At 49.8% G+C, this 26,430-nt stretch overlaps 1 protein-coding gene across 6 annotated transcripts in view; it reads left to right on the top strand.

Annotated features, from left to right (window-relative positions):
- The window catches only part of RTTN (rotatin), a 100,338-nt gene that overhangs the window by 62,940 nt on the left and 10,968 nt on the right, over positions 1-26,430 (top strand). For 5 of the 6 annotated variants that reach the window (XM_036230130.1, XM_036230126.1, XM_016132591.2 and 2 more), the window contains 10 exons: positions 3,921-4,014; positions 5,571-5,769; positions 6,667-6,757; positions 9,548-9,701; positions 12,131-12,268; positions 14,424-14,641; positions 20,675-20,780; positions 21,523-21,620; positions 22,716-22,793; positions 25,035-25,161. In XM_036230130.1, the coding sequence (XP_036086023.1) occupies positions 3,921-4,014; positions 5,571-5,769; positions 6,667-6,757; positions 9,548-9,701; positions 12,131-12,268; positions 14,424-14,641; positions 20,675-20,780; positions 21,523-21,620; positions 22,716-22,793; positions 25,035-25,161 (1,303 nt within the window). Of the gene's footprint in view, positions 1-3,920; positions 4,015-5,570; positions 5,770-6,666; positions 6,758-9,547; positions 9,702-12,130; positions 12,269-14,423; positions 14,642-15,124; positions 17,479-20,674; positions 20,781-21,522; positions 21,621-22,715; positions 22,794-25,034; positions 25,162-26,430 lie in introns of those variants that run through there. The other variant, XM_036230129.1, reaches the window with a different exon arrangement.

The following is a 26,430-nucleotide window of genomic DNA, read 5'->3' as shown; positions in this document are numbered from 1 at the left end:
AAGCGGAGGTGGCCGCCGCGTCCTTGCGAGTGTCACTGTTTGGTCTAAGACCGCAAAGCCCATGGCGGGCGGAACAGGACCGGCCGCGGGACGCTCGTCGAGCATCAGCTGTCGCACAGCACCTGTGCCGTGTCCTGGGGCTATGCCTCTGCCTGAGAGCAGGTGATCTTACCCCCAGAAGGGTGTCAGGTGATCTTACCCCCAGAAGGGTGTCAGGTGATCTAACCCTCAGACAGGTGTCAGGTGATCTCACCCTCAGACAGGTGTCAGGTGATCTTACCCTCAGACAGGTGTCGGCTGCTCGTCCCCGCAGGCCTGCTTTTCCGAGCTTTCTTTTTTTATGTTGTGCACAATTCATTTGAATCCTGAATCAATACCACTAAAGTGATTTCAGCTTCTTGTATAATTCAGTTAGAAGTCATGAATACAAACTGTGTAGCACGCCTCAGCTTTTCTGCTCTCGGGGACTTAGAGAAAGGTGTCATTTATAGAGATGACTATGTGGGACCCCCCCCCCCCCGAAACATCTCATGTCTTGTTTTTGCTATGTTTTAAAAATGTGGATAGATTTGTATCTTATCTTTTCTCATACCACAAATCCTCATTTTCTTCCTTTGTTCTCATTAAATTAAAAAAATCAAATAACCTCTTAAGGCACCAAAACTGCTTTTCATGAGAGGATGAAAGGTATTATAAAGTCATTTCGACAGATAAAATATGCAACTCCTAAATTAACTTGCAAAAAATTTTAAAGTAGCTAGAGAACTCTTGTTTCTGTAAGACAGAATACAAAGAAAATTGTTTTTGAACATATCGTGTATTTTGTTTATATGACAGAAAAAAATTTTAAACTCATTTTAATTCGATATGGTAAATGACTTTGCTACTTACTGCTATTGCAAAGCAACTCTCTTAATTATAACTGCTTATTTTACAATGAAGCATGATTTATAAAGTTTCTTCAGTTATCAAATCTTTTTATAAACACATTGACAAAAAGGTTAACTTTTTGGTTCTTATAAGCAAAATTCGAATCTGTTTCAGGATGCTGACTTTAAGTAGCATCAATCTGCTTGCACTACAGGCTTTTATTGCCTTCTATAACAGCAGTGGGATGCTAAGACTAGAATTGCATACTTCAAGTCAAGGAAAACTCAATTTTGTGTGATCAAGGGAATATAAATTGAAAATCTCAGGCTGTGTCACGTGCAGATGTGGAAGCGAAGGGAAAGTCTGGGTTGTGGTTTTGCACTGGGCCGTTTTAATGAGCAGGGCAAGTGCCAGGCGCAGGAGTCAGACTCCGGTGCAGGACAAGCCTGGCCGCCCACTGGGGACTCAGCCCTTACTGCGGGGTGGCGCGTGTGCCCCGCTGGGGGGGGCACGTGGTGGCGAAACGGGCTCAGGCTGCTCTTCAGCCGCCCCGGCCCCCGCCGCCTCCACCCGCAAACGAGACCGGAAGTCAGGCTCGCGGCGGCTTTTCCGTGGGAACGGGAGTCGGCGTTCTGGAGGTTTGTCCGAGGACGTCCAGGGACGGGAGTGGATCTGTGGGTCATGATTACAGCCCTGGTCCCAGAACCTGAAAGTCCGAACTGGGCACGCCTCTTGGTCCTTATGTCTGAATGAGGGCCGGGACTAGGTCAGGCTCTTCTGCTAGCATTGACACTCACACGAGCCTTCGCCTTCCGGGAGCCACTACTTGAATTTCAAAACTCAGTAGTGGGTACTTGAGTTTCAGGATGACAAGTAACGTCTTCACATACTGATGTGTATTATTAAATGTAATCAAATGTCCACCGAAGATGATTTGCAAACAAGGATTTGAGCCTAGAACTAGAGTAATTCAGTTTACTACTTTTTGGTCTTTATTAAAATATGCTAATATAGCAAATTTTAAAAATTTGCAGACTAGTAGAAATATAAATCCTCCATGATCATTTATTAAACAGCATATGTTACTGTATGAAGAAGTCCTTGTGTTTTTTCCAACCACGATAATGCAGCTGTGAGGCAGGCGCTTGCAAAGTCACAGCCCTGAATTCGTGAGTCCCTTCCCTGGAGCTCGCCAGGGGAAGCCACGGCTGCCCGTAACGCCTGGCCTTCGGTCTCGAGTCGCAGCTCTGCTTTCTTCTAACGAGCCAGGGTGGGCCCTAAGAAGCTTCCTTCCTGCATGGAAAGCTATCTCTGTTTGAGTCAGTGGTCAGGACTGCTTGCCTCTGTCACTTAAAAGGATGTTCAGTGAAAAGATAAAGGATTCCAGCATCATTATCTTCTTAAATTTTCTTATACAACCAAAGGAGCTTGGGTGGCAGGAGCCAAGGATATCAGCCCCTGCATGGTTTGTGACATGCGTCTTGGTGTGTGACTGTCGTCCTCACAGACTATGTAAATTAAGGCATATAATGCACGCTGTTTATGAGTTCTTTAGACTGGGACTTAACTGGGCTTACTTTTTAGATGACTTTGTGTGCTTAGCTTACTTTTTTGGCTACAGCTTTCTCTCACTTATTTCTTTTATTGTGATGTCATATTTTAAGTGGTGAGAGATGATTCAGGTCTTGAGTCGAAAGGGGGATTTTAAAAGCTGTAATTTCATCTGCCATTTTCTTCAAATTCATATTCATTTTACTATCAGAAACTGCAAATGGAAATAACCTTGGTTTTTGCTTTCATTCTATAGCATCAAGTCTAAGATACCCCACTTTCAGTATTAGATAAAAATATGTAATCAGCGTACAAACATTGTGAGCTGTATAGTGTTAGTTTGTGGTAGGGGTGATTCAGAAGTTCTTCAGACAGCTCATGCTGTATGCATGTACTGATGGGGACCTTATCCAAGTGTGAGAAGTTCAATTGTCTCAGAGAAAATAAATCGATGGTAAGAAAAAGAGTGATCTAACCTCTCTAGATAAGGTACTTTTCACAGAGGAGGTGCCAAACCCAACATTTTTCACTTTTAGGACACCACACAGTCTGCTCATCTATAAATCTGTCGTGAAACTGTATTCGCCATCAACAGAATTTCTGTTACGTTTAATGTCATAAAAAAATGTATTCTGAAACATAGTGTCAGCACATTGCTTAATTTTTAAAACATTCTTTTGCAATATGGGGAGAGGTAGAGAAAAGTATTTCTGCCAAGTTTTTCATAGGCACTATTAAAATTCGTGTGTGTCATTTGAAACTTTAAAAAAACTTTTATTATAAAAGTTAAGAAATGCAAGAAATTTGTCCAAAGAAAATGAAAAAACTAACTTGAAAAGATATGTATGCACCCTGTGTTCATTGCAGCATCATTTATAATGCCAAAACATAAAAGCAACCTAAGTGTCCATTGAGGGGTGAATGGATAAAGAAAATGTGGTCTGTACGTACAACTGAATATTACTGAGCCCTGAAAAGTGAAATCTTGCCATTTGTGACTGCACAGATGGGCCTTGAGGGCTTTTTGCAAAGTGAAAAAGTCCGATAGAAAAAGACAGATACCATGGGACGTCTGTTATATGTGGAGCCTAAAAGCGAATGAATGAATAAAGCTCATAAGAAAAGAAAATGCAAAATATCTCAAGGACTAGTGAATTATAGGTAAAGTGGTATGTTTTAGCCTTTCAACATTTGGGCAGTAAGAGGAAATGGGCCGTATTGGGGCCTTGATAGTCTTAACAGGCTTCAAATCAAAACATCGGCCCTCTGAGTTACTGAATTATGCGAACTGAAACAGGCCTCATGAGAAGTGGAAAATGCCATTCCAAAACCTGCTGTACCTCTCCAGGGATGGGCTGTTTTCCAGTTGGACTCACGTGTGCAGTTTTGCCGTGGACCTTCGTTTAAGGATATCCTTTGTGTGTGCGCTGCTCGAGTTTCATTTTTCACGGGGTAGCGCTGAGCGTTGTTAGTAAAACACTTCTCTTGCTGATCCGTAGGTGGCGCCTTCCTTGGAGAGCGATGACTTCTCGCCGCTCGCGCCCTTGGCCGAGCCCCTCCCCGACGTCTCGCACGACCAGCTTGTGGCCCAAGGTATCCTCCTAGGAGGGCGTTCTGCTTTCCCACAGAAAAACGGCAAGCCCTGTCAGACAGATATTTGGAACGTAAATGTCTAGATAAGAACAGAATCAAATAAGTCACAGAACAAAATGTCTAAGAACAAGACGAAATGTCACAGAACAGGGTAGAATAAATTAGAATAAATATCAGAAAGTAACAAAACAAATACTCTTTAATAAGTGGGAAGTTGGCCAACAAATAAATAGTCTTATTGCCATATGGTTCTTTATCAGTTAAGCATAGCTATTTGGTGTTCGAATTGAGGAACTGATAGAGACAAGTTAACTTCATTGTTTTTCCTCTTTTGGGAAGACATTTCAGTGAGCCATAGCAGTCAACTCAAAAGTGAAGAGACTCTGGTCCTAAGCATTTTCGCAGGATTTGCTTCCGTTTTAGAGCACACAGAATGTGTTGAGTCTTTATTTTGCTACAAGTACATGACGCATAGCCTAGGATTTATTTTTATTAATGGCAATATATAAATTTTACACTTTGCATATTTGAAGGTTACAACTTAGCCTTCAATTCCTAACCTGTAAGGAATATACTGTCTTAAAAGAAGATAATTTTAAACACTGAGGGTGTAAGCATCTGCAGAGAAAATACTTTCTGAAACTTCAGAAATACATGCTTAATTAAGACTACTCTAAATTTTCCTTACAATATTTGTTCCATAACTTCCAATGTCCCATTTCGATTTTTAGCAATTTATGTTGACAATATACAAACGTGTTTGATTATAGGGAGTACTTATTTGATTCTCTTAAGAACGAAGGAGCAAACTCAGATCGTTTAAATGGCTAAGGACACAGAGCATAATGTAACATTAGATAACACTTTTCATGCACGTTTATTTCTAAAAGTACATTGCGTTGATTACTTTTTTGAACAGTTTTATTGAGGTATAATTCACATACCATACAATCCACCCATTTCAAGTGTACGACTCATTGGTTTTTAGTCTACTCACAGAGTTGTACAACCTGAACACACTGGGCCACAGCACTGGCCAGTCCTGGTTTGAGGCTGCGTTTGCTACTTTAGTCGTCCTCATCCACTCACTGAGACTGCACGTGCTACACTGCAGAAATATCTGTTTTATTATGGGGTGTCGCCCACAATCCCATGGGAGGTATTCATTAGCCTATGGTATCATTTTTCTAAAATCTAAAAATATTTTGCATTCTGAAACACTTCTGGCCCCCAGAGTTTCAGAAAAAAGGATTGTGGACCATCACTTTGTTCCTCACTGTCTGAATGCTCAGGACGCAAAACCACGCTCTGGCTTTTGTCTTGGCCCTGGGACTGGCACCCAAGGCAGACAAACACACATGCACGCGTGCACATGCACACGCGCACACACGCACACAGCGGACCAGGCGACATCCAGCCTCTCGGTGGCCCGAGCACGGGGCGCCCCCGCCCTCTCTCGGGCACATTCGGGAACTCACCTCCGATTCTCAGACCCCGCGACTGTCGCTCGTAACTACAGGTGCACAGAACAGTGACGCTTCTCTGCTTGTCTTCAGTACCAGGGCAGCCTGAAGCCGCGTCCCCACGGCTTCCTCGGGGCTCGTACCTTCCGGCTCCTCTGCCAAGGCGGGCTGTTCTGGTCACCCCGCCTCTCCTGTCGGCGCTGTGCGGCCTGCTGGACAGCCTCCTGGTGGTCACCCCAAGAGACACTGCAGACGCGCTGCGACAAGCTCGGCTCGTAGAGCTGCTCTGCGGGTAGGAGCTCAGACTGCCGGAGAGGCAGGGCGGGGCGCGGGGCGCGGGCCTTCCCAGGCTCGTTACACTGCCGGCGTTTGCTGTGGCCAGCCTTGGCCTGACGGCTTTTACTTTAAATCCATGCAACCCCTTGTGTTGCTTTGTAATACTGACTATTAAGGTCCTCCCTAAAAAATCCTGATTTTGACAATTCAGAGGTTCTAAACCCTGTTCGTCCTCTGCCACACGTAAGGAATACTCAGTGCCCTTGGTCGTTCTAAGTGCAAGTGAAGGAGTTTGGGAGTTGATCTCCCTAGTGGTCGGATCAGAACGATGTCCACGGGTCGGAAAATCATTTTTAAAATTCATTCACAGTTACTTAGTTATGGAAGGCTGATCTTTTTATTGCGAAGTATTCTGATAAAATTTAGGGAAACCTTGATTTGATCTTCATTTATTCAATATTGATAATGCTCTGACATGCTCTTTCTGGTTCTGTTATTGGTTATACGGTATAGTAAAAATGGCCTTAGACATTGAATTCAGTCCACCCGAAGGTCTCACGTAGGTCACTTCCTCACTAGCGGTGCCGCCTTGGGGACGTCACTTGAATTTCTGGAGTGTCACTGCTAACACCTATTTAATGGGACGACTGTGAGAATTAAAAGTGACGCTTTTATAAGGTTTCGATAGATGTTTTTCTTCGGGATGCTTTGCTTCCCACATTTATCTTGTGAGCTCTTTTCCTGGGATCTGAAATAGTGTAAAATACCTTTTCATTAACATTTAGCACCTTTATTTATTCAGATCCTTTCTCTTGAATTCCATTTGAGGTTACATTCAAACTCCTAATTCCGATTCCTTAATCATTAGCAGCCTGCTGATCACCTGAAGGGTTTCTTTTCCTGTCCTTCCCAGCATTGCAGATGCCGCCCACATAGAGACGTGCGTCCAGGAACTCAAGGCCCCGCGGCCCTCGTCGGCTCCGGTCGAGCACGCCCAGGCTCAGGTGCGTGTCTCAGGTCCGCCTCCGGCCTCCTGCCGTGTGTCGTGTGCGTTAAGGGCCAGACGCATACGTTCTGCTGAGGATAAAGTGACCTGTGACGAGTTATCTGAAACAGGCTGCTTCACGTTTTAACCCGAGACCCCTTTGGGTGGTGGACGAGGGCAGTGGGGTTCGCAGACTGGACTCCGTTCCCGATCCCGTCGTTACCCAGCTGCACGTGTTTAATCAGGGTTGGATGTCTTTGAGTGTCAGACTGAAAACGGAGGACGTCGTATAGGCCCCCTTCCCCTTCTGTGATTTTAGGCCATCGCTGTCATTGTCACCTAAATCGAAGTTGTTAAAATACTTAGTGACTAATTTCTGTGTATTTTCAAAACCCAGTCTAATAAGACTACGTTAATTTTTGTTCCTTCACAGGCACTTGTTATTTTTAAGTTCTTGCATGCAGCTAGAATCTGTACGTAGAGTATTCTTAATAGTTCTTTGTGTGGTTGTTGTAATAGAAACGGTACCTCAAAATCAGATGTTAAGAAGGGCTCCCAGATCTATTTGGGGTGCCGGTTAGGGGTGGACTGGCAAGTACCTCTCGCTCTGTAGTGCCATCTCTGCCCTTCCGAATAAGGCAGACGCCTCTCAGAAGGCTGGGTAACGCCGTGCGCATCGGCTTCGAAACACCTGTCCCAGCAACAGGTGTTATTTGTGACTGTGCTTCTTTGCACAACCTGCTCCTCCATTTTTCTGCCAGTCCAGTCACCAAATCTTTATCAAGGGCCTACCGCACACCAGATCCTTCCCGAAGTGATTGAAACAGAGACCCTTCCCTGCAGCCGGGGGACAGGGCGTGAGTGACTCCGTACACGCTTGGCGACGTCTCAGGTAGTCATCTAGGAGGGAGCACCAGAGCGGGGCCAGGAAGTGGTGTCGGAGTCAGGAGGGGACACGCGGTCAGGAGAGGGCCTTTCAGGCAGTGACACGTGACCCGGAGTGAGTGAGGAAGCCGTGGGGCGCAGCAGGGCCCCGGCAGGCATCGCGCTGTGTCGGGCCCGGCCAGGAAGCAGCCAGGAGGCCAGCGCGGCGGGAGCAGAGTCCGCGAGGGGGCATGCGGTCAGCGGGTGCAGCGGGCGCCCTGGCGTCAGGGCCTTGCCTGTTTTGTTGGGTGTCACTGGGTCCTGAGTGTGAGCACGGGCCTGTCTCATGGCAGACGCTCATTAGCACTCGTGGGATGAGTGGATAACAGTAGCAAACAGCTGCGGGGTGCTCGTTTGTGTTAACTCACGCAGTCCTCGAGACAGCCACACGAAGTACCGTTGGTGGCCCCGTGTTATCGCGGCAGGGTCTGGAGGCGAGGAATTGGTCCGGGCCTGCTCACACAGTCAGGGCCAGAACCGGATCCCGCCCACAGAGGCGGGTTCCAGGACCGCTCCGGACCATCGCACGACCCGGTCTCGTGTAGACCAGGTGCTTCTGGCTGTTTTTCCTTATACAGGATCATTCATTCCAGCAAAATTCTGGACCATCTGCTCTGCCAGATTGTGTCGTAGGTGCTGGTGTTACATCTGAGCAAAGCAAACACACGCCCTGCCCACGTGGAGCCCGTGCCCTGGGAGCAGGAGAGGATAGTAAACGGAAGATGGGACGTGTTTTATTAGATGGTGACAGATGAGCGAGGATGAGAAAAGCGGGAGGGGTTGTTGATTTTCGATGGGGTGGTCAGGAGGGCCCCCGTGACGCGGAGGTGCGAGCAGGGGCCCGGGGAGGCGGGGAGGCCGGTGGGGGAGGGGTGGCGAGGGCAGAGTGCGGGCGGAACCCCGCAGGGGACCGGTGTCCGCGCAGGTTCGCGTGTGCCGAAGTCTGCGGCCGTCGGTCTGATTTTAATAAGAAAGGGTCGGTGAACTCCTGCATCAGCATTTTATTAAATCTTCAGCATGGTAACTTACAAAAAGACGGTCTTTTTGGGGTGTGTCAGCTGCTCTCCGATGCTCTTGCTGGCCCTCGCGCTTTGTGTGGCTGACGATGGAGCAACGTCATTCGTCCAGAGATCACGCCCGCTCGGACTTCGGTAGTGAGAGAAAAAATGTGTGTGTGTGTGTACAGCTGTGTACAGAGAGAGAGAGGCTTCAGATCCTCTCTCTAAAGTCGATTTGTGTGGACCATCTTGCTGCTGGTGGATGATGGTTAAATGAAACATCACAGCTTTTTCTTTAGTACTTATCCAGAGAATTATTTTTCTACAGTACTTTTGCCAGTTAATACTTGTTATAATATTAGTATCAAGCAAAATTCCAGAGATAGTTTTATTGATAATATTGGGGAAGATTGAATTTTTCTGTTGTAATTAAGAGTAGTAGTTTTATGTTGAAGGATATTTGGGGGTAAACACTGAATAATTTACGTTATTTGTAGCAATAACTTAGCTATTAGGCTAGCTTTCTCTACCACCTAGTTGTGCAATTTGAACAGTATTTTACAGTCCTGCTTTCTTTACAGAATATAGGCTTTATGGCTTTGGAACGCCCTTGTCTGCTTCTGCCAGAATATTGATTCCACGATTTAGCTACGTGAAACATTATGCTTATGGGCCTTTATAAGGCTTGCTTTCTCTAGACGGAATTCAGAAGGTGGCTTTGAAAGCATCGCCTTGCGTGGCATTACAGTCGACGGTGTTTGCGCGGCCATCGACGACATGCCTATGAGCACAGTATTGCTTCGGCTGCCATGTGTTTACCGTGCTTCGTCACGGGGCGGCCTTCCCACGCGCCCTGCTCACTGCGTGTCCCCCCCTCTTCGCGACAGGTGTGCTTCCTCCTCGAGCACCTGTGCTCTCTGTCCCGGCTCCTGCAGTCGTGTTTGCTGGTGGAGCCCGACCTCGTGGTTCAGAACGCGCTTCTGAGCCCTCTGATCGCGAACGTCGTCAGGGTCCTCACCATACGCACCGAAGGTCTACTAGGTAAGCTGGGTTGTTCTAGTTCAGGGTGGGGGCGAATGACACTGAGCAAGAAGATCTCACTCTGCGCCAGGTCTTCGCTCCAGGTTGACATTTCAGGTTGCGTTCCTTGCCAGCATTTTGGGGTGTTTTGTACCGTGTTTCATGGTTTGGATGACGAGTGGTTCACGAGACCACTTGACGTAAGCACGTCGTATAATAAAGGACCATCCCCTGCGCTGTCGGCTTAAATGAGGGTGAAAGTTCTTCATGTAATGTTAGAAAGTGCAATGAGTTTTACATGTTACTTAGAAACTAAGGCTAAGGCCAGATGACCTACTAATAAATATCTCATTTGCAGTAACAAGTATAAGCAAGTCTAGCATTTAATATCAAAAATTTCCTGAGGTCTAAAATTATTAAAAAGTGAAGTGATGAAAAGTAGTAGAACATTAAAACAATGTAGGCTCTTTAGCAAAATTAACGCATGATTAGTGTCCAAAAGAGTCTATAATTAAGTAATCGATCCTTCGGTAATTCTCCTTGCCCAGCAACTCACTCTTATCTCTCCCTGTGCATTCTGTGGAGCGGCTCGGCTCTCAGTCGGGGGCGCTCAGCACAGCCGGCCCTCAGTGTCCCACCGGAGGGGCGCATAACTCCTGACTCGCAAATTTCACAAGCGACAGTGACGTCCCGGCCAAGCCGATGAGGTCGTAGCACACATTCTCTGCAAGGACGGGGTCACCCCACAAGGAGCAGAAGTCGATTCTTGGGGGAAAGGGCCAGGGGAAATGTCCATGCCATTGCAGTGGTCTGTGGCCCTCCAGCGCTCTGCTCTGCCCAGTAAAAGCTAAGCCCTCCGCGCTTAGTTTGTCTCGATGGGCTTTCTTGGGTGTCCCTCGAAAAGCATTGACCCTGAGCTCGTGGGAGGCACAGAAGAGGCGCGCAAGGCCAGGGCTGCGACACCGGGGCGTGGCAGGAGCCGCGGCCAGCCCTGGGCCCAGAGGCGCGGCGAGAGGCGGCCGGAGTTCCGGCCGCCCTCGCCTGCCTCGCGGACGCTCTCGTTGATTCTGGCGCTTGTGTGTGTGCCCTGGGCTTGAGGATGAAATGAAAATAATGTATAGCTTATTATGTAATTATATAAAAGTATTTAACCCATCATTAATTATGTCAAGTCCTGAAAATAAAAACATCAGTGACATCTGGATGTTTATCTAGGAAGCGGTTAATAGTTATTTTCTCATATTAGTAGATGTTAAAAGTTCACTAACATATTTTTTAAGAAATTTAAATTATTTTCTGGAAAAATAAAAGTTTTGAATAATTTTATAAAGAAGTGATTATATTTCCAGTATATATAATCTGCAATTTTTATATATAATTTGATACATTTTAATATATATGAGTGAATTACATTAAAAGTTATTCAGCAAGCATAATTATAAAATTGAATGTTAATAGCTTTTGAATTTTTCATTTAACTTCCAACTTAAATGTTTCACTTGGCTCTTCTAAGCCCGTCTTGAACAAAGTAAGCGAGCTCTCCGCTGTACTCTCTCTGTGGTAAAGTACGGCTGCGTGGGCCGCACATAAACAGATGTGCGGCGTCTGCGGAATCACCGTCTCGTGGGGATGGTGGCGAGAGCCCCGCGCCTGCAACCCCTCTCGCAGTGCGATGACAGCGACGCGGCTGGGAACCGCCGGGACGTGTCGGAACGCAAACTCCCTGGCCGGTCTCTGTCCAGACGCCCCCCGGGCACTGCGGAAAACGGGGTGATGGTGCCCCCTGCGCGTGGCAGTGGAGCCGGGCAGAGCCGGCGGAGCCTGCCGGGCCGTGGGCCGGGGACAGTCCCGAGGAGGCTGTGGCTGCTCCCCAGCTCCCACCTGCCGGGCGGGGGAGGGACCCGCCGGAAGGTTAATTGCTGCATCTCCACCCGCGGGCCAAGCCGCGCGGCTCTCTCCAGTGTCACGGTCTTCCTCATGAGTCTTCAGAGCAGTTCCCGTCTCTTCTGCGGTGACCGTGGCACGTTAGGTCTTCGGCTGTCATCCTTGCACCAAGCCGCTAGCGGGGATAACGAAGCCAGGAGAAATGTACTTTTATAGACGTCGCACAGACTTGGTTTTACCGGGTGCCCAGGAGGTGGTTCCGCAGTGATGGCTTACTGCTCAGTTTGTCACACTTTATTGTTGAATGCGATTTATAAGAGGAGGGTGTGCGAGTGTATATCTATCTAGAGGAGGGTGGAGGGGAGACTTCTTTAAGAAGTGATGGAAAAGAAATTAATTGAAGTAAATTTGGGGTCATGCCGAATGACATTTGACTTTATCGGACAAGCAGCTCCCCATCCAGTGCCGCTTTAAGTGGAATGAAGTGTCTGGTGAGTTTTGTATTTTAGAAGGTTCTTTTTTCTTTTTCGTGTGAATAACTTGAACTGTTTTAATTAATTTTATAGATGCAGAGTTAGTATCGGCGTTTTATCAGACCTGGACACATTTATTTAACCTTCTGGCCGCCCTCCTGAGGAAGGCTGGAGCCGCCTGTCTCCCGTGCATCACGATGGGTCTGGCCAGCCACTGGGCGGCTGTGATCGGTAAGGAGGTGCCCTCGCCAGGCTTGAGGCTTTTCCGCTATTAAAAATTAAGACAATCATTATTTACGGTTATATATATATATGTGTGTGCATTCTCTAACATATGGTAATTATGGCATGACCGATAAAAGAGAAACCAGGTACTTGTTTTGAGATTTCGCAGTGCCTTGAAGAGCCCCAAAAGTGTATTTTTGAAAAATTGAAAAGCATTTCAAGATGCCATAAAAACAGGTGAGAAGCCTGTAGCGTTGCGAAGACACATATGACGTAATGATAAAACTGTGAGACAGATTTTCATGTGTATGCACTTACTGTAAGTGGGTAAACCTGCACATATAAAATTCCTTGTGCACATAGAAAGTTATAAAAAAAATAGTGTCTTAAGATACAAAGATTTTCTCATAGCACAGAAATGTCAAGAGTATAGTGTAGTTAATTTTATAGGGTGTTTTCCATGTAATAGTTGCCTATTAGAATAAACAAATGATTATTTTTTAAACAAGTGATTCATTTTTAACAAATGACTTTTTTTTAAATAACTGTCTTTAATTTTCCATAATTTCTCCGAAATTTTAGCCTAGCAAGACTTCGTTATAGAAGGGTTTATAGATAAAATTTATGTTACCTTTATTAAAAACCAGTTTAAATGTATTCAGAATTGAGTGTTTTAAATTTCCAAGTTATCACTAACTTAATTGGCTTTTATTTTTCCATGTTTTATTGAAGCAAGGCACAAGGTACACCTGAGCCAACTGGTCAGCCTTGGTCTGCTGCCTGTTTCGTTAAATAGCTTTTTTGGAACATGGCCATAGTCATCATTTACTTACTGCTCAGGGCTGCTGTCATGCCCCAGTGCCGGAGTTGAATGGTTGTGACAAAGGCCTATGGCCCACCAAACATGAAATATTAACTCACTCGCCCTTTACAGAAAACGTTTGATAAGCCTTGATTTAAGCCCGTTGACCTGACACTCTTTTCTTAGTGATGAAATAAAGACATATTAAATTCAGAATCTACAAAAGACACACACAGTTTTATATAATAATGGTGCTGATCAAAAATAACCTGTTACGTAAGTGGTCGGCTCTGATAATAGTGATGTTAATGAAAACATAACTAATGAAAATGATCACTGACATTTCTTGCCATGGAGCTGTTTTTGTGTTTTTGTTTTTCTTATTTTTCATTCCACGTGCCCATATACACTTAAAACTCATATTGTCACTCTGTAACTTACATTATCTATAATAATCTTTTCTCAAACTTGACTAAGATTTAGACATCATTTAAATGAACATAGTTCTCATGAAACCTCACTGCTGACTAGATTATTTTTCTTACAGTAGTTAAAAACAAAAGAATTTCTGTAACTTAAATCTAGGTAGAAATCGTTATGACTATTCTAGCACAGGTCCAAATCCAAAATAATATAAAAACAACAAAATTATAAATCAGTGCTATCAAATTAATGGAATTAATGTAATGCAGCAAATGCTCTTTTGATTACAGTAAATCAGCGCTCACAGCAGGAGATTAATGACTGATTCGTTGTAGATTCTTCTGAGCTCGTCTGCCGGTTCTTCCCGCTCCGCTGTGTTTTCAGAGCCGTTCACAAGCACGCTTGTGCTCTGTCTGAGCTTCCCCGAAGCCTCCGTTCCTACACCGCGCCAGCACTGCACGCCAGGACTTGTTTCGCATACCGTTTGGCATCAGCTTCTTTGAAAGCAGACACACAATCACACGTTTAAGGCGGCAACCTAGACAATCCAGAGTGTAGCTATATTAACTTTTTTTAGATTAGCACTGAAATGAAAATTAAAAAGTTAAAAACTCTAGAGACTTTGCGGATCCCATTAGATCACACCCAGTCCTTTTAGCTTGGGTCTGAGCAGGCACTGTGTACGTGTAAGCAAGCATGCACATACTCATCCACATAAAAATGAACTCTAAAGAGGACAAAGGGAAAATTAAGTGGATTCCTTGATTCAGTTTGTTGCCTTAGTACTGTGTAAGTTACTTTTAAAGACTGGAGTTGTCCTCGTGACACTTGAACTGCTGGTAGCTTTACTTCTTTAGAAATCGCTCGGATCGGTTTGATCCGCTTATTTTGAGGACACTTTCAGACAGTCACACGTGGCCTCGTTCTCTCTCCTAGACGTGCTCTGCGAACGTGCGGCTTTGTCTGCCGCGTGCCCCGCTCTGCACGCTGCCAGCCTGCACTTCCTTTCCGTCCTCTTGACGGAAGAAGCCAGAAGGGGCCTTCGGGATAAGGATAGGACGGATTCATGCCACAGTCCCACGATGGCTTCGCTTCTGGATACAACTCAGGAAAATCAGAAATCTCTAGAACGGTTTAATGAAGTAATTATTCAGGTATGTGATTTCTTGGTATTTTAAAACTTTACTTTCAGTCTTGGTCCTGTAAAAATAAATTTTCAATCATTTGAACTAAAGAAATAATTATCATTATGACCATTTAAAACATAGAAGAGTATGTAAAGTTAAATTAACCATCTCCTCTCCTACCCTGCTGACCAGAAAACTATGATGTAAAAGTTCAAAATGAAATATTAGTAATCTAAGTGGAGCGATTTATCAAAATAATGTGTCATATGACCAGACGGTCATATTTCAGGAATACAGATACGATTCATAATTTATTGTCATTTTAAAGACAGTTTACTTCCCTGAAAGTATCTTCACTTAAGTGACATTCGATTTATACAAATGAAGGACGCATATTTAAGGCGGTTGTGTACGCAGGGGTAGGTGGGCCGACCTGGTTGTCACATTGTGAGAAAATGGCCCCTTACCACGCACGGATGACGATTTTATCTTTTCACTTATTTTTTGCAGTCGTAAGATATGAACCAAGTTCTCGTTTCATCAAAAGACATTCTAGAATCCCTGAAATATTGTTACTTCAGAAACAGATTAACAATGAAAAACACTGGAGGTGTTTTGTTAAGTCGCAGAACTGTTTCCTACAAATAGGAATAGGACTAGACTTTTCAGTGTTCGAAATTCTCCTTCTCGGTAACCATTTGGCATCACGATTTTTGTCTTCGCGCGGAAAGGGGCGAAGTGGAAGCCTTGCACCCCGGAGGGTTTGCTTCCGCCTCCCCGTCGGCAGCCACCTTGTGCCGCGCTCTCGCTGTCTGCCCACTTGTCCTGGTGCCCGGGCTGCTTGGGGTCGGGCGAGTTTTGCCCTTTTCTGCCTCTGAGAGTCATGGCTGTGCAGAGTTTTCTGGCATGAGCACTTGTGAGTTTTGTGCAGCAGCCCTGATCATGCTGGAATGCAGGCGAAACTGGAAGACCTGCAGGCGGGCCAGGCCAAGGCCAAGGCCACGGCCGTTTTATCTTGCTTGTTAGTGGCGCTGTGTTTCGAGAATCCAGCTAGGTTTGTGATGAGTACGGGTCCACGTAGGGATGACGGACCGGATTAAAGTGGTGTGCGTGGGAGAGACGCCATGCCACGGGAACGTGCTCCCTGTGCCTTGCCCTGGCTTTCCCCTAATAATTTATAATATTATTTATTACAAAAGTTAGTGTCCATAATCTTTCTGTTACCTTCTTGGCCAAGGAAAATGAGCCACGGGATATCTCAACGATTTTCCTAATGACTAGCTAATTTTCCTCTCCATTTATTCCAAATTACAAACGATACAAAGTGTTCTGTGTGAATATGGATACATTAGCCAATTATTTTAACCGTGTTTTCTAATAAATCATACTCTTCTCGTTCATGTAAACACTAGACTGTGAACATATAATGTTTGTTAGAAGGGCACAGGCGAGTTAAATACAGAAAGTTCAGGGAGGAATTATGCCTGTGACACACTTGCGAGAAAATGGATGCCTAACATAAGTGAAACGCTTATTCACGAGCTTCTTACACGACCAGCGCTGTTTTCTTTCCCAGGCCCTGTGTAAAGATGATATGCAAATTAAAACATCATTAGAATCCGTTAAACATCGACACATCCTACTAAGTAATGCGTTTCTTGCTGTGCATCCACGCAGGCGATGTGTCGTGCCAGGCGTTCGAAGCAGAGTAAACTGTAGTCTTTAACTCGGCAGAGGAAAGGGTATTCAAAAATTGACGCCCTTCCGGGTGTATTTAAATTCTCTGTAACATGTACGGAAAAAATGTTAGACGTGCGACCTTAGACGTGTCACTTAACCTCTTCTGATTCAGTTCTTCACATGCAAAATGAGAGGGTTGCGTTATGTTATTGCTGCGTTTCCGATGTCTCCCAAATTCTCCATCCTCCCAACGAATTATTGTACTGTAACTTCCAGTAAAATGCCTCGGCCGAGGATCTTTTAAATGGCTGCTTTACAGCAGTATCCTATAGGGAACGCACGTTGACAGTTTGCTTTTGATACGTATATCTTAAATAACGTGTAATTTTATTTTTCCATAATTCCATTTTCAGGTGGTTTCTGGGTTTGAATATTCTCTAAGAAACTATGAGCTGTGTTTTTACCATAAAATATTGAACACATTTGACTTAATGGAGATTTTGTCTTCCTAGTGAGATACTCAATGTTTCATTTGCAAATACATAGAGATAAGAAGACTAATAAACACTCTCTCATAATGTTTTGTCTGTTATCGAGATGTTGGATTATTTTTAGTCCTTATATTTGATCTTATATCTAAAAGATAAGGATCATAATGCAAGGAAACAACCAACTCTTACATTTTAGAAGGTATGTTTTACATTGGTATTTAGTGAGTCATAAAATTCGAGAGTAATTCTGTTGGAGACGAGACTTACGTATTACAGATGCTGCTGTGAGGTTTACTGCAATTAAAAAGCCTCTTCTTTATGTTAGATAGTACCCTTTGGAAAGAAAGCAAAAAGTCTTGGCCTAGAATTCCAAGAGCACATAGTGTACAGAAAGAGGTAGATCTGAAAAGAGCATAACATTTAATAACATTGCCTCGAGCCCTCGTCGTCTTTCTACCTGTGGGTGACCCGGACACATTTCTCGCCCTGTACCCTCTTGCTTTGTTTCCTGTGTGTCTTCGACCTCCAGTAGCTAGATGTGATGGCCTCGGCTCCTGGACCCTGGGCCTGGACCTTAGCCCCCGCCTCCCGGCCCCTCTCGCTGGGCGCTGCTCTGCTCGGCACTGATGCCGTGACCTGCTTCTCAGTCTGCAGTGTGTGCTGCCTGGACCGCATCTATTATTATTATTATTATTATTATTGTTATTATTATTATTTTTACATCTACAGCACCCAGTCTTCCTAGGTGGTCTCCCATCCAAGCACTGACCAGGCCGACCCTGCTTAGCTTCTGAGGTCAGACGGGGTCGGGCTGGTTCAGGGTGGCGTGGCCCTAGGGACGGCAGCAATTACTGTTCTCTGCCCTTCAGTATATGTTGAAGTGTGTGGTTCACCATGGGTTATCCTCTTTCTGATTTGTTTTTAGTTACAGGCTTTTGTGTCAGTTTTACCACGTACACATGTTAGAATGCCAGACAAGTTTATGCATTTTCCTACCCCAGGTGGGGCGCTTCGCCTTCCTCCCTCGCTCCCGCCTCCTAGAGGCACCTGCCGGCACCTGCCCACACCGCTTTAGGCTGCTGCGTTTCCAGGTTCCCTCCGCGGTCGCTAAGTAACGTGCGTGTTTCCCTGGCTCGGGCCCTCGCGGGCGGACGTTGCCTGTTGGTTTCCTGCTGTGGAGAGCCAGACGGTGACCCCCTCTCCGCCCGCCCACGCCCGCCCTTGGCGGGGCCGCCGCGTCCCCAGCGCCGGATCCCCGCGCCGACCGCGGGCCGAGCGGCAGCGCTGGCCTGTCTCCACTGCGCGGCGCTCCCTTTCCCGGAGGCAATCGCGTTATTTTCTACTTCGCCGCGTTTTCCGTCGTCGCCGACGCGGTCCATGCTTGTCGCCGGCAGGCGCATGTCCGCTCAGTGTGTCCAGGAACGTCAGAACTCACATCCGCGCCACCTTCCAGAAGGAACCACTGCCGAGTCTCTGCGACCTGCCTCCTTGGCGCCCTGTCGCCCGGGGTCCCCGTTCGCCGTCCTCCCGGGAGCCCCTCCACCTGTCTGCTGCTTCCCGGGTCGCCCGTGGCCCGTGTCGTCCTTGCCGGGCTCACGCCCTCCTTTTGGTGAAGTCCGCCCTGCCGCAGGCCCCGAGGAGGGGTGCGGAGGCGGCTCTGCGATTAGACTGAGCGTCCTTACCTACCACATTGAATGCATCGTTGGGCCAAGGGAGAATTCTAGGTCGGACGCAGGCCGTCCGCGTCAGCGTTCCGGAGGCGGCGTCTGTCCCCTGAACCTCTCGTTACTGGCGCGGAGTCTGAAGCCCCTGTGATGCCTGGTTCTGTGTCCTGGACGTTTCCAGAACCTTCTTTTGTCTCTGGTGTTCTGCGCTTCTCTGAGGCCCTGCCCCGATGCGGGTCTCGTCGCCCACGTGCTGGGCTCCTTTGGGGGTCCCCCCCCCCGCCCCCCGGCTGCAGGCGCCCGTCTGTAGTTCCTCCCCCGCATGCCCTCCGCTCTGTGCTCAGAGCTCCCCCCAGGTTCTTCCTCCTAGGGAAGCTCTCTTTGCTGCTTTTTTCTCTGTTTTTGTTTTTGTTTTGCGGTTGGGGCCTTTTCTCCGGTTCCGGGAACCTTGGTTGTCTGCTGCGTTTAAAACTGGGAGACTGAGTGGAGCTTGTCACCTGCAAGCTGTGCTGTGTGAGGGGACTCGACTGGGTCGTCACCCGGTCTTCTTGAGCTTGTCACAGCCCCTAGAGGATTTTCCGACCTAGCTGGAGGTGAAGACCCAACTGCCAGGGGTTCTACGTGCGTGGGAGTAGAGAGCTGGGGTTTCAGGATTTAATTTGCACAATTTCACTCAGTCCTTCCTGTTTTCGATAGAAATCGCTCAATCACCAGCGAGCCTCATCTCTGCCCGTTTCGAGTCCTTCTCATTCGTCCTCTGTGGAGACTAGATGCCCAGTTTTTTCAAGGATCGGGGTGGAAGGGCCTTCGCTGGGCCAGGCGTGGAATCCGATCCCCTCACCGCGTCTCTGAGACCTCTGTAACAGTCCCCTCCACGCTCACCTGCAGGGCGCCGGGTCCGAGTTCCTCGGCCTCTGCCGTTTAGCCCACAGTCGGGGGCGGCGGTCGGCCTCCCTCCTCGCCTCCGGGACTTCGGGATTCTCAAGCCTGCCGGCGTTGCTGCTGTCCATTCGTTTACTCTCTGTTTTCCCACCGTGGGGGTTACATGTGTGTGGGGGTGCGTTCTGTTTCTGTCACTTTCGTGAGCTTCCACCAGGGAATAAGACACGTCTGTGTGCACGCCTGGTTCCTAGAAGCCTTACCTCTTTCCCCTCCTCAGCACTGCAGGTAAGTAGATGAGTAGAATCAACCAGATCAGTTTGGTTTTCCTCAAATCGCTAATACGTTCAAGTTCAATGAGTATGTGTATACGAGAGTGATTGTCCTGTTAATGGTGAAGGTCAAGTTGAGACACATTGGGATTCTCGTGGTTCACTGTAACGACGGTGCTCCGAATACAGTCCTCCTCCTACAGCGTCCCCTGCCTTCTCCCTCACAGCCACCCACGGCACGACCGTCCTCAAGCGCCCCGGGCGTTTAACATGTGCCCCCCTGGCCACAGGTGCCCCGGGCGGGAGGGGCGAGGGCCCCGCTCTGCAGGCTCCTCCAGGTCACAATGCCGGGGGTGGCCCAGAATCGTACGTGGCATTGCATTGATGTAAAGTTATATCATTTAAGCTTAATTTTAGTCGGGCTATTAAAAATGTGGGATCATTTCTAAATTTACTGGAAGAAGAAATTATGAAATATGAATTCTGAAGTCTAGGAATGTCTAGATTCTGAAACCGGAATTTATGATCCTCTTGAAATTATAATAAAAATGTACGTGTATATCCACATGAGACTCTTTACCACAAAATATTTCACCTGAATTTCACCAGTAAATGGGAAATGCAGGAGAGAAGACAGGTTAAAATCGGCACAAGGAAGCAGGTAAGTGCAGCCTAGGGGCCTCTGTGGGACGACGCGTCTGGTTTGCTCAGCACCTCGCGAGCGCGCGGTGACGGCAGTGACGAGCATGCTGGTGGCCGCGGGGGGGGGGGCGGGGGCAGGGGCGCACTCGCACTGGGAGACCGCACGCGGACTCAGAATTTGAGTGAGTGTGTGTACTTACCGCGTGTTACACGCAGTGGCGCTTTTTCTTTAGATGGTGAGTCTTTGAGAATAAACTTCTCATTCTTATGCACACAGCATCCTCGTGTCTTAACGATTTATCACATTCCAGTGAATCTCATGGGAGTGGCCGGAGCCGCGCACACCCCCTTAGGTAGCACGCAGCTCTGATTCCCAGCGGCTTTCCCTAGACCAGGATTTGCTTCAAGGTGGTTCGATGTCGTCCTCTGCAGTGCTACGAAGGGAAGGCCCCCAGAGACGCTCTGAAGAGGGTCGCGGCCAACGCACTCCTGTCGCTGCTGGCCGTCAGCCGGGCCGCGCAGAGGCACGCCCTGCAAGGTGAGCCCCGCGGCGCGGCCCTCCGTCTGTTTCCCCGCGTAGTCACTGTCATTCCTTTCGGATTCAAAATGTAGAAAACTTACACTCCCGGGGTCGCTAAAAATAGTTAAACGTGCATTGTTTTAAAAAAAAAAAAAATTGTTCATGTAGATTATTTTTGCGCAATGATTCCTACTCTAGAGAATATCTAAATATTATAGAGGCTTAAACACGTCACTCAGTTTCACAGTAATTAAATATCAGTGACCACACATTGCATACCCGGGAAAGAGAACACAGTTTCGATAGCGGCAGCAATGCGCTGATTATCCTGTGTGGAAATACGCGTATTCATACATTTATATGCGCTCTAATAACTTTACGTAGGGTCCCCCCGTAGAGCGTGTAGGTTCTCATCTGGGGTTTCGCATCAGGGTGCAGCAGGTCTCAGAGCTGAAGGAGTCGCCCAATGTCAAGTCCGTTCACTGCAGGTGTGATTTGCTGCTGAAACAAGCTACACGTGCCTCAGAACGCCGCTCAGGTCTTGCGAGCGTTGTACTAAGTTAAAAGCAAGTCGGCTTTAGCATTTTAGCTCTCTTAATTGTTCTCCCTCTGATTCGTTAGTCTCTCGCTGAAAACACTAAAACCCAGTCGGTCAGAAATGCAGTCGGCTGCTTTTCAGAGAGTTTGGTGGGGGCGTGCGTGTGTCTCCAGCTCGCGCGGAAGCGGCCTGTCCTCTGACCGTTTCGGGTTTGCCTTGCAGCCGGTCTGATAGACAGCTGCGTGGAGCAGATGAGGCACGTGGACGCGCAGCTGAGCCTCGGCGCTCTGCGGCCGGGGAAGGCCGCGCTGAAGAAGAAGGTAACGGGGCGCGCGAGCGCGGGGCGCGGGCACCCCTCCCAGCCCTCGTGCTAATGCGTGGCGCCGATGCGTGGTAGCAATGCCCGATTTAGAAGAAAAGCACAGCCAGGCAAATTAACGGGACGTCTGCGTTAGCGGGTTTGGGCCTCCTCGTTCTCACCTGAAGACGCTTAAAGGGAATTGATGTGTTATATGTTTGTCGCTGTGAGCGTTTCGGGGTGGGCGTGGAAGTTCTGTGTACGTAGAGACGAAGACCTTTCCAAGTGGGCGCAGCTGTCTGCGTGCCGGGCCCTGTGCTCCTCGTGGCACGAGTGGCGTCCCGCGCACACCTGTGGGTGCGCAGCCTGTTGCCGCGCTGCTGATAAAGCCGGCGCTGGCCCCACTCCGGGGCGCAGGCAGAGCTGCTGCTGCTCGTCCCCGATCGCGTCCTTCCGTGACTTCTGAACGTCTCTTTCTGGCGTCGAGTCCGCCGGACTCACGTTCAGACTGCGTGTTCACGTAGAGGCTGACAGCACAGGTGTACGGAAAGCAGTGGCTGCTCGTAGCCGCCGTGCCTCCAGATCCCGCACGGGCTCCGCGGGAGCGCGAGGCGCAGGCGCTTCTGTGCGTCCAGCTAAGGCCATCGCGGCGGCGATTCATGTCGTAACCAGTTTCTGCTGCCTTCGATTGGAGACCGAGGAAACGCCACGTTCAGTAATTCCGTTGATGCAGGGGCTTCACGTGCTCTTCAGTTTCTTGCCTCTTTTCCTCTCTGGGCAGAGGCCCTTTCCTTCCTCGTTGGGAAGGTCAGCCGACACCTGGAATGATTGAAAGCCGGTCGGTCCCTGCTTCTCGTTACTGAGACGAAACGTGGAGCTCATTATGTACCCCGGTTCCTCCGCGCGCGATGGGACACAAACAGCTTTCCCGCGGTGGAGGCACCTGAGCTGTGGCCGTCTTCCGGAGGCTGTTAGCTTGCCAGTCCCCGCAGAGTTACGGTGTCAGGCGCGGGGAGGGCGCGGCTGCCCTGTAGCGTGACCCACGGGGACTTGCCGGGCATCGCACGTGGGATGTGCTCTCGCGTTCACGTTCTCCACCTGCTCTCTGTTTAAACAGGAGGACGGTTTTATTAAAGAGCTAAGCATCGCCATGCAGCTCCTGAGGAACTGCCTGTACCAGAACGAAGGATGCAAAGTAAGTAGAGCTCGTCTCAGAGCTCTCATCTCAGTGCTGAACCGTCTAATTCAGGATGTTTCCTCTATCATCCGGAGATAACGTAGGAGGGAAAACGGAAATATGAGTTTTTTTTCAGATGCACAGTTGATTATCCCTTAAGCTCAGTGCTAATTCCCAAAATCGGCGCACCTCATCCGCTCCCCTTCCGCACCGACGACATCTATGGCTTGTGCCAGCATTTTAACTTTTTCGCCGAAACTTAGCAGCCCCGAGCCCCTGCCCGCCCCGCCCTGCATTCCCGCTGTTTTCGCGAAGATGGCTGAACGGCCCGCGTGCGGCTTCCGAGGCAGCGCGCTTTCGGGGGCCGTCGCCAGCTCTCCGGGGCAGGGGTGGCGGCGTCTGTGCCCGTGACGGGGGGAGACGGTGCGCTTCCTGCTCCCCAGCGGGAAAGGCCCCCTGCCCTTGAGAGCGGGGGCGGGCGCACCCCAGGGCGCCGCTTCACCGTCAGCTCCCGGCTCCTCCGTCGGGAGCAGCCGCAGAGCTTTGGGTGCTGATGCCGCCGTAACGCGAAGGCCGCGTTGGCGTGGTCAGCGGGGCAGCGTCGTGCCCGCTCGATGGCTTCGTCGTCGTGATAGGACACTCGGCGAAGCACTAACGCTCGCACAGGCAACGCGCAAAGTGAGGAGGGCAGAGAGAAAGGATGAACGCTTCCTTCTAAAAACATTACTCGCTCTGCTTTCGCTTGTGACAAAACTGGAAAACCACACTGTATCTCAGACACGTCCATTTACATGTCAGAACATTTCGATGGGAATTAAGTGTTTATCACGTCGTAAAATACCCCATGTGTGAATTTTTTACCTTAAATAGAGGCATCGTTTACTAAATTTATGCTAAATAGTGCCCTGGTGACTCAGCGCGGTCTGTGTTCTTCCCTGACGCCTTCCTCAGGGAACACTCTGGAATGCTTTCTAGGTAGGGTCTGCTCATACGGATCTGTGAGAGGCCGGCTTGGGTTTCGGTTATAGATGTTTGAATACATTAGCTGCCTGTGAAAGTGTAATCTCTCGGTAACTCAAAGCATTTCTACGTTTCCAAGTTGGCGAGAAGGAGCAAAGCCGAAGAAGAATATTTAGGTTACTCTAAGGTATAAATATAGCCCCGGGGGCAAGGAGTCTAGTTTCTGTTTCTGCTCCGGCCTACCTGAGGTTTATGACACACTCCCATTACTAACGGCTGGTCCCTCCCGTGGAGAGTCACCGAGTCTCCCGGCCACACCACCCAGCACCTGCGTTTGCACAACATGAATGTGTCTTCATCCTGGGAAGACCGCGGTGGCTGTGGGGTGGACGAGTTGAACGGCAGGCGAGGTTAGAGGTGGGGCTTGTCCAGGTGGCAGCTGGCGAGGCCCAGGCCGGCGGGGTGGGGTGGGGTGGGGTGGGGTGGGGGGTAAATCCGAGGCGGGGAGAGGAGGAGAAACGGGGGAATGCAGGGCGCGTGCTGGAGCGGGCGTGAGCGACAGGGAGCCTCGCGTCGGGGGAGGTGTGTTCGGGCCACCCCGGTGGAACGGGGCTGGCAGTCTGTCGGTGACCTGGATCCGGGGCTCCGAGTGCTGAAACGGGCTGGGGGTATTGGGTACCCGTGACAGAGGATGTTTGTAGCTGTGACGGTCGTTGGAACTTCCAAGAGCCTACGGACTTGGGCCATGTCCGTGGAAAGTATAATATTTAAGAGAAGGCATCAGGCACCTGAGAAGGGAATGTGGCGGGAGCTTGGAGATGGTCCAGGGTAGAGGGGCTCCGTGGGAGTGAAGGAAAGACCTTTGATAGATGCCGGGCCCCGAGGGTTTGGTAACACAGGGCCAGGACAGGTTCCGCTGGCGTCAGGACGGAGTAGACTGAGGCGCGCCAAAGACTAAGCTGGGAAGGCACGGCAGTGAGAGTATCCTCCCTGGAAGCTAGTCACGAGGAGCAGCGTCACCCTTAGGACGCAGAGCCCCAGAGGAAGGTAGACTGCATGTTCGTCTGTCAGCTGCTTGAACGGAGACAGCTGAGCAGACGGGGACTAGTTATTACAGAGACAGGGACACGAGAACTAATGGCTGGATCAAGGTCCCTAAGGAGGCAAGTGGGGCTGCGTTCCAGCACACGGTGGGCGAGTCCGCCTCCAGGAGGAGGGGGGCGTTCCCCCGTGCTTGGGGCCCGGTCTCAGCCGCGTGTCCCCCTGTCGGGACTGACGTCACCCTCGTTTCCCCGCCAGGAGGCGGCTCTGGAGGCGCACCTCGTCCCCGTCCTGCACTCCCTCTGGCCGTGGCTTTTGATGGACGACTCGCTGATGCAGAATGCCCTGCAGCTGCTCTGCGTCTACACCGCAAACTTTCCAAACGGTAAAGACCCCGTGCCGCCTTTCAGTGACGCGACACACCGAAATGCTAATTGACACGACGCGGGTAAAGTGGGCTGGAGACAGCGAGGTCGGTAGAGGTGCGCCGCCTCCTCACCCAGGGCACGTTGGGTGACGGCGCCGCGCAGGTGCCGTCAGAGCAGATGGACGTGCTCGTCCGCTCGCTGAGATGGGAGGAATCGTCACACAGCCCCGGGAGCAGAGAGGGAGGAACCGGCCCGACCTCATCAGTGGGAAATCGAGAGAGCGAAAACGGCGACGTAAGGTGTCAGCAGCCGGGCCCGGGCTCGCGCTTCCGTGGGCCCCGGAGCAGGGCGCGGGCGTGGCCTGCTCGCCGTCGGCCTGCGGGGCGGGCGTCCCCGTCACGGGAGCCTGCTGCGGGCCGGGCGCGTTCACAGGCCGGCGGCCCACAGTGAGCACAGGCAAGGGCGGAGGTGGCGGGAAGAGGGCCGAGGGGCGACGCGGCTGTCGGAGTGAGGGGACCACGCCCGCTGGGAGGTGAGGGCGGCCGGCAGTTTCAAACCTGGGGACGTGCACATTTCCTGCTTTAAAAACAGCCGCGGACGTGGGGAGCTCAGCACAGGGAGGGCAGGCAGTAACACCGTCACAAACACGCACCGCGCCGGGGGCCCTAGGCTCAACGGGTCACCGAGCCGTGCACGCGCCTCACCTCCGTGCCGTGCGCCTGACCGAGCGATGCGCTCCGTCGGGGGTATCTGAAGAGTACGAGGGCGGAAGCGAAGCTCAGGTCGCAAACGCAAGGTTGGCTGGTCAGCAGGTCTGTGCGCTTCTCGCAGCAGCCAGAGGCCGGCACCGGGTTCTCCCGGTCCCAAAAGACGTACAAAGGGCCGGAACTCAGAACGGTGCAGAGCCCGCGTAGTCACCGCCGCGTGCCGAGACAGCTTGCTCCTGGAGCGCCTCCCGCCGGCGCCGGCCTCCACTCCGGGGCTGTCCGTCCACGTAGCCCACTCGGCCTGTCTCCGGCCAGCACGACGGCACAGACGGACCTGAGGCCCTCGACTCCTGGGCTGCCGCTGTGGTGTTCGGAGCGCGGCACAGGACAGGACTGTCGGGCCTCTGACGCTGCCACCCCCTTTCCGGCCCCTACCTCTGCCGCGTGGTCTCTCCTTGCCCCGGCTCGCCGCCCCTCACAGGGACGCCAGCAGCACAGCTGTCCCACGCCGCCCCCCCCCTTCGCACCTCAGTTTAGGGTTCGGGGCAGTGAGGAGGGAAAAAAGGATCAGGTGCTAAA

The sequence above is a fragment of the Rousettus aegyptiacus genome, unplaced genomic scaffold, assembly GCF_014176215.1.
Source record: "Rousettus aegyptiacus isolate mRouAeg1 unplaced genomic scaffold, mRouAeg1.p scaffold_m13_p_12, whole genome shotgun sequence".
NCBI lineage: Eukaryota > Metazoa > Chordata > Mammalia > Chiroptera > Pteropodidae > Rousettus > Rousettus aegyptiacus.
Note: the sequence above shows the minus strand (reverse complement) of the source record. Positions and strands in the feature narration are given on the sequence as shown.